The following is an 11,076-nucleotide window of genomic DNA, read 5'->3' as shown; positions in this document are numbered from 1 at the left end:
TGGGCATATTGCAGCCATGCGATATCGGGTTCCCAGCTGCGAGGTTATTGCCGACGCAATTTAAAAGCTCGGCAAAAAATTCACCCTGCTCAGCAGGTACAGTCTAGTAGGTTGCATAGCATCGAGCGCCACTTGGTACAGTTCCACCCTGCGTGTCTAAGGGGTAACCTACGTTTAAGTTACTATATATAAATAAGCTAAACTAGCTATAGTAAAGAAATAGGTCTATAATAAAACTTTATTTAATAAGCTATTAGAGATAATATAGTAGCTATAAGTAACTAACACTAAAATAAAATAGGTTTAAAAGTAGCTAGAAAGGCAGACTATAAATAAGAACTAGTTAATTAGATACTAAGACTTAGTCTATTATAAAAACTAAGGTAGTAGTTCCTTAAGAAGCTAGTGTTTACTAAGACATAATTTCTTTATACTATAATAATCTACTAGTAGGACACTTTAAAAAGGATAAAACCTTAGACCTAATTAAATAGAAGGTCTAGTAGCTAGGCCTTACTAAGGAGGTTAGTAACTATATTAAGAGATATAGTATATACTTTAGAATAAAGGCTTAGCTATATAAACCTTATAGTAGGTTATAACCCTTACTAATACCTTTATAACTATTTAATAAAATCTTTATAGATTTTATTATAAGACTTCTTTTTATATAGTATATAAGGCGTAAGGTAGATATAATCTTAATAATAGTAGACTAATTTACTAAGTTCTACTTATATACTATAGTAAGTATATATATTACTATAGTAGAATTAGTAGAAATTATTTACTAAAAAGTAGAGCTTAAGTTTAAGGCTCCTAAAGGGATTATAACTAATAAAGGTTTAGTATTTATAAGTTAATTTTAGTCTTTACTATATTACTATTTAAAAATAAACTAAAGGCTTTTAATAGCTTTTTATTTATAAACTAATAGTTAAATAGAAGTAGTAAATAAGGTAATAAAATACTACTTTAGGTGCTTTATAGTAAGCTAAGAAGGCTACTAGCTATCCTTACTTAATTTAGTAGAATTTATAGTAAATAATATAAAAAACATAATAACTAAAATATCCTTATTCTAAGTACTACTTAGGTATAACCTAGAGGTATATATAGACTTTAAGGACTAAGTCTAGAAAGGGGAGGTCTAAGGCATAAGAGATTACCTAAAGAAACTAGCTTAGTTATAAGCTAACTTAATAACTTAGTAGTAATAAGTAGTAAAAAGTAAGTAAAAGGCTATAATAACTACTACTAACCTATAAGTTTTAACTAAAGATAACTAGTAATATTATTAGTAAGAAACCTTAGGTTTAAGGCTATAAAACAGAAGCTAGCCCTAAGGTTTATAAGGCTATTTTATATACTATAAAAAGTATACTAGTAGGTATATAGGCTTATACTACTAGAAAAGTATATAAGGATATATAATATATTTTATATTAGCTTTTTAAAACCTTAGGTTAGTAATAAGGGGGATAATAAACTCTTACTAATACTAGACCTAAAAGGAAATAATAAATAATAAAAACTTAATTATATTATTAATTTAAGGAATACTAAAGATAGTAAGTACTTCCTAATTAAATAAATAGGTATAATTTATAGGTTAGTAAAAAAGACTTAGTAAACGCTAAAAAGGCCTTAAGTAACTATAAAAAAGCATAATAAAGGAAGCTAAAAAAGTAAAATAATAGTATAAAACTAAAGTAATTAAGTACCTAAAGGACGTAGACTACTATAAAGGATATAGACTACTATAAAGCGTATAGTGTAAGTAAAAACTAAGTAAAAAGGTATTAAGAATTTACTAATTTTAATATATAATATAAACTAAACTTAAGCCTAATTATTAGGCTAGAAATAAGTAGAAGTAAGCTAGTAGCTATAAGTTATTATATTAATATATTTATAAAGGTCTACTAAGAAGTATATAAGAGGGCGCTAAGTTACTAACTTAATAGCGTTCTACTAAACTAAGTAAACTAGATTATTATAGACCTTACGCTTAAATAACTACTAGAATATATAGCCTTAGTTACTAAGAAGAAGATATAGATTCTAGCGCTAGTCTTACTAAAGTTAGTAAGTAAAATAAAAAAGAAAATAAGTAGTATACTTTATAACAGACTAGTATCTAGATAAGGTTACTTAGAATCTAAGTAATATACTATAACTAAATAAAGTAATAGGTGCTAACTAAGGTATTATAAGATTAGAAGTTATTTTATATAAAAGAAGTTAGTAAAATATCTATTAAAGAGTATAAATAAGTTATATAGGTTTAAGATACTTAGATATAAAGTTTATAAAATTATAGTAATAATTAATATTAAGTATAATAAAAACGTTAATAATCTCTAATATAAGATTAAATAATTCCTCTTAAATATCCTTAGTTTCTTTATAACAGACTATTATATATAGGGAGTTAAAAAAGAATAGTATATCTTAGTAATTACCTAGGATAGTAAGAGAACACTATAAGGAAATATTAGTAATTAGTTAATTAATTACTTATTAACACTTATAGAAGTATAACTAGTGCTATACTAGTTACACTAAATATAATAAAAGGAACTATTTAAAGTAAAGATATACTTTATAATTAAAGGGAAGTTAGTAAGGGTTCTACCCTCCTTATAGGTCTTTACTATAGTATAAAAGTAATATATATAAGGCTAGTTAGTAGTATAAGGGCGCTTAGGAAGTAGATTAGGGATTTATATAGGTTCCTTAGGCTTATTACTAAGGTCTTAAGGACTATTCTTAAGACTATCCTTATTACGCTTAAGATAAAGGCTAAAAGGATTATTATAATTAAGGAAATATATAGGACTTTTATTATCTTTATTACTAAGAGGTAAAGAAAGTAAAGGCGTAATATTATAATTAGAAAGTTCTTTATTAAAGCCTAGACTATTATTATTTTAGTTATTATTATAATTATTCTTTTTATTATCTAATAATAAACTATCTTAAAAATAAAGTGTTAATAAACCTAAAACCCTCTTAAAAGGCTACTTAAAAAATAAACTTATAAGGGTAGTAAAAAATTAACCTTTAGTATAGTATATAGTATAATTATAGTATTAAGCTAAGGCTTTAACTATTTATTATATAGTGTAATCTTAATAGCGCTAGGAGTTCTATATTACCTAATAAAAGTTAAATTAGTAACTTATTATTTTAAAATAAGGTAAAGTAAAGTAAAATACTAAAGTAACTTAAAATAAAATTAAAATATAAAAAATAATAGCTAACTAAGGTATTATAAATAAAAAATTATTAAATTAAGATAGTTATAAGGGTAAAAAATATAAAAATACCTAGTAATAATAATATAAATAAACTAAATTAGAAAAAAAAGTAAAAAAAAAAACTTAGGCCTTAGTAAGTAACTAAGGTTTAAGTATATATAGACTAAGGCTAGGAATTCCCTAGGGACTAGGCCTATATTAGCCTAGGAAACGCTACAAAAAGGATCTAGAAACCCTACTTACTTAACTTAAAACGCTACATAAGGATAAGTAGCTTAGGAGGGGGCGTAATTATTATAAGATAATAACTACTTAACTAAAGGACGCTACCTAAGACTAGGTAGTAATAGCTACCTAACTATCTTAAGGTTAGTATAGTGTTTTAGGAAGTAAGGCGTATTTAGCTAGTAATAGCCTTATAAATTACAAGAGAATAGTTCTTTAAGATTTGGCTTCTATATAATATAAGACCTATAATTCCTAATACTTCTTTATAATTTTAATAGTCTATTATATATATAGATATTATATTATAAGTAGCTTTATTAGTTTCTTTAGATATATCTTAAGGATTAATTAGTCTACTACTATAACCTCTAGGTTAATATAGTCCTAGAGATTATAACGCTTTACTTTTACTTAGATAGCATTAAGCTATATAAACTAATTACTATATAATTATAAGATAGTTACTTTATTATTATAGTTTTTATTAATTATTATAATAGTATTTAATAAGTAAATAAGTATATTAGTTATTATAAATATATATATTAAACTATTAATTATTAAATAGTAAGAATTATAATAGTTACTTAATTAATTCTATTATATATTATATATCTATCATTAATTCCTATTGAAATAAGGAAAAACCCCTACTTCTTAGTTAGGAAATCCCTAGCTAATCCTAGCGATATTATTAGTAAAGTTACCCCTAAAAGTAGGGCTAATTCACTGCCTATTCCCTAACAATTTGCTATAGGGCAACTGTGTATTTGCTGGCTAATTCACGTGTAATTCCGCCACATTTAACATCTATAGACTCCCCTAAGCTCTAGGTTGTCTAACCCTGCTGATATTTACCCTAACTGTGGGAAGTTAAGTATAATATAGCCAAGATCTAACAAGGCCAATCACAGGCTCAGCCACTTACACAGCATCGCCGCTATTACTCCCGGTTTACCCTCTAAAACTGCTGTGGCACACAAGGGCGGTGGTGAGTGTGTTAGCAACACAACCTGGTTGTACCGGGTCCCAAGGTTTATTAACTAGGTTAGTCCAGGCTCCGGGAGTAGACAGCCAGGTCCTCTGTAGTTATGCGCTAAACACAAGGCCGCAGCATCCTAGCTAGGCTATTTAGTATCGCCGTTATTGCTTGGTGCTGCTCAGGATGCAAATGGGCGGTAGCCCGCCTCTCCCTTACTACCATACTTTGAATGCCTGCTTAGAGACCCTGGCACCTCTACGCCAATACATACTAGCCATCCCATTGTCAATTAACCTTTTCCTCCAGAGCACAACAGCCATATCAAATGACTCAAGTACTACCATGGGTATTCTGCGTCATGCGGCATTTGTTCCAAACAGAATGGCGCCAGGAGTATATTCCATTAAAATTAATAATATTAAAAAACGCCGTGTAGGTTTGAAGTAGTTCATATATCCCGCTCGGTGCCCCTGGAAACACAACCCTATTATCCACACACTCGCTCGGTGCCCGCCAGCCCAATCTGAGAACAAATCCATCGCGAAATCAAACATGGCTTCCATTATCACCACCGCAGCTCTCGTTTATGCGCTGTATCTCCTTAGCTACCTCTGCCGTTCCATCCTCTCTCTGGTTCGGAACGTACGCATCGCCAAGCAAATCGGGATCCCGGTCGTCTGGAGCCCCGTTAGCTCCTTCAACCCCCTGTGGATCATCACCTGCAAACGCGTCGCGCCATTCTTCCAACGCCTTCCCTTTGGCTTGGGCGATTGGACGAGATATAGCACCCTCGACTGGACGTGGATAGACCGTACCACTGGAGGAACTGAATCTACGGTCCATAAGCAATATGGTTTTACTTTTGTGAATGCCACACCCCGGGATGTGGAAATTCACACCTGTGATCACCACGTATCCGATCAAATATTACGAAAATACACTAATGACTTCCCCAAGATAAGTCACTATGCCAGTAGATGCCCGCCTGCTTTCGAGCCCCAAATAGGTTTCCAAAGGTCCAGTTCTGACTTGTGTCATTATAGAAGTACTGGATGTATTGGGGACGAGCCTAGTCTCGTCAGACGGCGATGACTGGACCCGTCACCGGAAGGCTACTGTTGCGACCCTAAGTGATCGAACCAACGGCCTAGTTTGGGCAGAAGCCCTCAGGCAGACACGACAGATGGTGCAGTACTATGAAGCAGTTAGCCAAGGTCGTATTCTCGATCCTATTGAGGACATTCGCGAGCTGTATCTGCACGTCTTCACCCGAGTCTGCTATGGCGTTGCCTATGACTTCAAACAGCAAGAACAAATCCCCGCGGGACACTCCTTGAGCTATAAGACATGCTTATACACGAGCATCAGGGGTATTTTGATGCTTCGACTGATCCCTTGGTCAATCATGCGATTGTCCAACCTGCCCCTGCCGTCCAAGGTCCGTACCTTTCGCCAAGCCATCATCGAGATGCAGCAGTATCTCGACGAAATGATCACCACCAGTCAAAGCTTAATAAGCGGCGATAATACTAGGAAGAGCCAAAACCTTCTTAGCTTCATGGTAGAACGGAGCAAAGAATCGCAATACAGGCCCAAGACGGACGTCTGGCTGAATGAGTCGGAAATCCGCGGGAACCTCTTTACATACGCATTAGGGGGTCACGAATCCTCGGCCCATACATTCTCATTTGCCCTATATCTTCTGTCGGCTTATCCTGAAACGCAGGATTGGTTAATCCAAGAAATTGATCAAGTTATTGCTTCTGATGCGAGCTGGATGTCGGAGGAAGCTTTCATGGGGCTATACTCTCGCTTGCCGAGATGTCAAGCTGTCATAGTAGGTGAAATCCTCTTTCGTCAAGTATTTGACTAGGATCCCAATATCATCTAATAGGTCTGTTTCTATCATTCTAGCTTGAGACCCTTCGGTTATATCCGTCGGTAACCGTGGTGCCAAAATGCACCACCTCTGCGGCGGTAACGCTTTCGATTAACGGATCAAACCGCCGCATACCGCCCAACACAAACGTCTTTGTCAACATGCCCAGCATTCAGGTCCGCGAATCCATCTGGGGCTCAGGTGCCGGGCTCTGGAACCCGGGACGGTGGATCGCGAGGCCGACGGCCGATGATGGCCAGAAGCACGAGCGCGTACAGCCCCCCCCGGACGGCGCGTTTCTGGCTTGGTCGGAGGGCAAACGTGCCTGTCCCGGCAGGCGGTTCTCTCAAGTCGGGCTTGTCGCGGCTCTCGCGGCAATGTTCTCGTCGCACAGGCTCGAGGTTATGCCTAACGAAGGGGAGAGTTCTGCCGAGGCGAGAATGAGAGCCAATGCTGCAGTAAACAGCTCATATGCTGTTATGACGGTCCATATGTATGATCCATACTCTGTGAAGATTCGTTTAGTGAAGAGAGAAAACGGGTCTGGCCATGAGGCAGGTGCCGGAAAACTAGAGACGGACAACCTTATAAACTAGAAAGTCAGATAATAGTGTAATTGTCCAGCATGGTCAATCACTGATGGAATTAGTGTCTCTAAGTGATTGAGATATCTTGATTTCGGGCTTGGTCAGCAGGTTAAAGCTGCTACAATCCGTATATCTCGGAGTTTTTCAAGCTGCAAGAGGCCTTTGGTTTACGCGCAAAAGGTCTAGCTATGTACACAGGCATTGAGGTTAGGACTGTACTATTCTGTTTTCTAGAAAGCTACAGGAGTGCATGGTAGCTATAGTGACTATAGTACCTTTTTAAAGATCTCCAAGTATTATCCTCTCCTATAGTGTTTCTCTACCATGTTAGCTGGTGTTTTCTATCTCGCCCTTATTATATATACAGTTTCCCTCAGCTTTGGTCAGTAACCCTAGAGGCCCCGTGAGCGGCAAAACAGGTATTCAATAAATAAACAAACACCTCAATCTACTCACTCTTGAAGCTCTATCGACCGAAAAATTGCAGACACACGTTATGAAACCTTCTACACCAATTTTACCCCTAGATTTAGATAATGAGTCCATGTATTCAGTGACCAAAATTCCTTGCCAAACGTCCAGGAAACCGGCGCAACGCCTACTCACCACGCAACAAGCTCAAACAAGCAGAAGATAAAAGGTAATGGCAAATACAAATGTAAAGAATTAGGGCCATATTCATCTTGCTAAAAAAATGCTATAAGTCCGTGGGAAGCTCAATCGTGAGACGCTCTCCCAGGCACCATGTCAACACGACCGTGGCGCCTCCGAAAAAGAGGGCAACGAGCGCAATGAGTGTATGACCCCAGCCAAAGCCCAGCCGGGCAAATAGCGCAGGCGCAGCCAGGGGGAATAAGAAGCTCGCAAGGCTGCGCACCATGGCGGCGGCCGACAATATCGACGTGGCATGGACGCCGAATGCGTCGATCATAAGGGCTTGCAGGGACTGGTAGGCTGTGAAAGACCCCATGGCGAAAAGAGCGCCACCTACATCTGCCGTGAGAATTGAGGTTCTCTGCTGCGCCGCCCAGCCTATGACGATCAGGCCCGCGGCGAAGGCTACGACGCCGAGGACGGTCATGGGCAGCCGGAAGATTGCCTTATCGACGCCTCTGCCGAGGCGGGCCCTTAAACCCCGGTAGATGCGATCGGAGATTGTGCCGCTAATCAAGACGGATACGATGTTGCCGGCAAGGAAGGCTAGGTAGTTGAGGGATGCCGTGTCTACTGATTGTCTGAAGACGCCAGTAAAGATGTATATGTAGATTGAGAAGGCCAAGTATAAAAGACCCCAGAGGTAGGATTGGAAGAAGACGAGAAGCATAGCCATGGGCTGAGTGTAGAGTAGGTAGAACGGCCGGCGCATGGCTATGACAAAGACACGGCTGATCTTCTGGTCGTCCCACTGCGTATGAAAAGCGGAATCGCCAGTTTCCTTGCGGAGACGTGCTGCCCTGTCCCTTAGGAGGCAACGAGAATTTGTCTCTCGCAAGACGAAAAAGCCTATAGCGCCAAAGGCAGCTGACGCTATCGAGGTTGAGAGGAACACGGACGGCAGCCCGAATCGCTGAACGAGGAACGCGCCTAGAATAGGGCCAAGTGTCGGTCCGGCGATGGGTGCGAGTGAGTAGACTGCAACGGCGGACCCGCGTTCGTCGGGTTTGAACGTTTCCCCGATCACGCCTCCGCCAATCTAATTCCAGGCGGCACCCATATTGTCAGCACCAACTTGCTACAACTATATTGTATTATAGGCGCACTTGTATGAGAGGAACATGGATCATACTATCAAACTTGCAGATCCTCCCATGCCAGCTACCAGCCGAAGAAGGATGAGGGTGGTGCTTGACATGGCTGCCGCGCAGGCAGCGTTCGCAAGGAGATGGACAACGTTGGAGAGTTGCAGCACGATCACCCGCCCGTAAATGTCAGACAGCGGAGACAAGAAGACCGGCCCCACGATGTAGCCCAAGGTGAAGACGCTGAAGATGGCCTGCAGCTCAACCTCGCTCGTTAGGTGCAAGTCACTCCCGATACGAGGCAGGGCGGCCGCGAGTATCGTCGAGCTCAGTGGTGACATGAAGCAGATGAGAGACACCATGACAAGATTCGTCCACTTTTCCCTTCTTGTCCAGTTACGAGGGTTGTCCGCATCGTCCAATTGCCAAGTGACCTGCATCGGCGAGAAACCATATTAGTCAAAGTGGGACGGATACAAGAAGAAGTTGTTGATGATGTTGAAGGCTTCTGTCGACTGTCAAGTCCATACCAACTTCGGTTCTACACCGGTAGAAATGACAGCCTCATCGGACGACTGAGGAACCGCTTCTTGCGCGGGTTCGATCTTGCACAGTGGAACGTCTTCTAGCGTACTCATTACACTGTTTTGATCAAACTCTTGTTGCTCAAGCATCTCCAACTTCCACGAAGTAAGCTGCAGCAGCAGCATGGGGGGGTCAGACATGGTAAGAAGTACAGATAGAGAAAAAAATTATGGTGAACTAGCCAACCATTAAAGTCATGTTCAGGCGCCTTGAGAACTCAGAGGAGTACCCTGTAGTTTCTCTCTTCTGATATAGGCATTAACTACGAATGCATGGGGCTCTTCGAGAGGGCTATGACTGGCATAACCATGATTAGCGGGACTGATAGTTAGGACCTCCTGAAACATAGTCATCTAAATAGTACGTATATGCAACACGATGTTGCCGGACAACAGAGCAATAGTTGACAAGACTTGGCTGCAGAGCACAGCAGGCTCTACGATGCTCTTCTGACTCGATAATAACTATCTCTCCCATATGGCACAATGATAAATCGCATGACTTCTCTGACGATCACACCAGAAGCCTGTAGGAGACTGCGGCGAACGGGCCACCTAGTTTCTATCAATAACCAGGTTGTCCTTGTAGTGAGTGTACAGTAGGTAAGCAAAAGTGTAGCTTAATCCCTAGTTCTACACTAAAACTTACTACGTTTACAAGCTTATTTAAGGCTAACTACTATAATATAAAAGCTAGAAGCCTATAAATATATAATTTAGAGTACTTAATACTATATATAGAGATCTTAGCTTAAGGTTATTAATTCTTTATTTTATAACTAATTAACTAAAATAGTACTTTTAAGTTATATTAATTATCCTTAATAAAAGTAAGATAATAATTTTTATAGTAAGTATATATAAAAGCTATAGTACTTAAAAGTTTTCTTATTAGGTTTAAAGATATATCTATTAGTAAAATACTAATAAAAGTAAGTTATAAGTTCTTAAAAAGTTAAGATTATAATAAAGTATTTAAAGATAATAAACTACTTATAATAAAAAGCTTTTACTACCTTATATATGTAAGAGTAGTCTTTAATACTTAATATAATTTATTTCATATTTTCTTTTCTATATATATAGTGTATAAGAAAAGTCTAAGAACTATAAGTTTTAGTGTAAAATAGGGGATTAAGCTATACTTTTGCTATCCTACTGTATTACTGGGTCGCAGGGGTATGTGAAAGTAATCGGTCACGTTGCAAATCCCTGAATTCTGTGACTGATAGAACCAATACACATTCTCTATCCCTTTGATTTAGTTTCTAACCCCGCTAAATATTAGAGGCTCGTATGCCCTCCATTCGCATTAATCACTACATCGCATCTTTCATGCATGCTGTAGAGTTGCTAGGCGCAGTACTCTTTTAGAGGAGTAAGTTTACCTCCATAACCTAATTATATAACGTATAGTAAGGTAAGAGAGAGCACTTAACACTTAGGTAATCGTATATCTAGTTCGCTTATTAATCTCTAATCTATGTATAAAGTCTGGCTCTAGAAAAAAAGGGTGCATATTTACGTACAGTCAATACTATCTATTAGTTACTTTGTATACTAGCCAGCTTGCCAGTAGTAACGAGTAGTATTCATCGTGATACAATAGCAGTGGTTGATAATATATAGGAAGGTAAATTCACTAATGGCCCGGTCGGCTGATAGGGGGACTGCCAATGTAAGCTACCTATACCTACCTGTGACCTACATCCGCTGGCTAACGGGATTTAGTGCAACGTCCACCCGTGTCAGGTACTTAAAACAATAGGGGGTGGTATACGAATAGCTAGCAGCGTGCTTTTAATTCGGCCGGC

The 11,076-nt window shown here is 38.3% G+C and overlaps 2 protein-coding genes across 2 annotated transcripts; one reads left to right on the top strand and one right to left on the bottom strand.

Moving 5' to 3' along the window:
* Nucleotides 1-5,025: 5,025 nt before the first annotated feature.
* Nucleotides 5,026-6,948, top strand: GLRG_11904 (cytochrome P450; the record flags this gene model as incomplete). The annotated part of the gene is made up of 3 exons (XM_008102594.1): nucleotides 5,026-5,446; nucleotides 5,520-6,310; nucleotides 6,388-6,948. The coding sequence occupies 3 exons, from the start codon at nucleotides 5,026-5,028 to the stop codon at nucleotides 6,946-6,948; spliced, it is 1,773 nt and encodes a 590-aa protein (XP_008100785.1).
* Nucleotides 6,949-7,636: 688 nt separating this feature from the next.
* Nucleotides 7,637-9,403, bottom strand: GLRG_11903 (major facilitator superfamily transporter; the record flags this gene model as incomplete). The annotated part of the gene is made up of 3 exons (XM_008102593.1): nucleotides 7,637-8,632; nucleotides 8,726-9,112; nucleotides 9,209-9,403. 3 exons carry the CDS (start codon nucleotides 9,401-9,403, stop codon nucleotides 7,637-7,639), a joined length of 1,578 nt encoding a protein of 525 aa, XP_008100784.1.
* Between the last annotated feature and the right edge of the window lie 1,673 nt (nucleotides 9,404-11,076).

This window comes from Colletotrichum graminicola (genome assembly GCF_000149035.1).
Source record: "Colletotrichum graminicola M1.001 genomic scaffold supercont1.184, whole genome shotgun sequence".
In the NCBI taxonomy this organism is placed as follows: Eukaryota; Fungi; Ascomycota; class Sordariomycetes; order Glomerellales; family Glomerellaceae; genus Colletotrichum; species Colletotrichum graminicola.
Note: the sequence above shows the minus strand (reverse complement) of the source record. Positions and strands in the feature narration are given on the sequence as shown.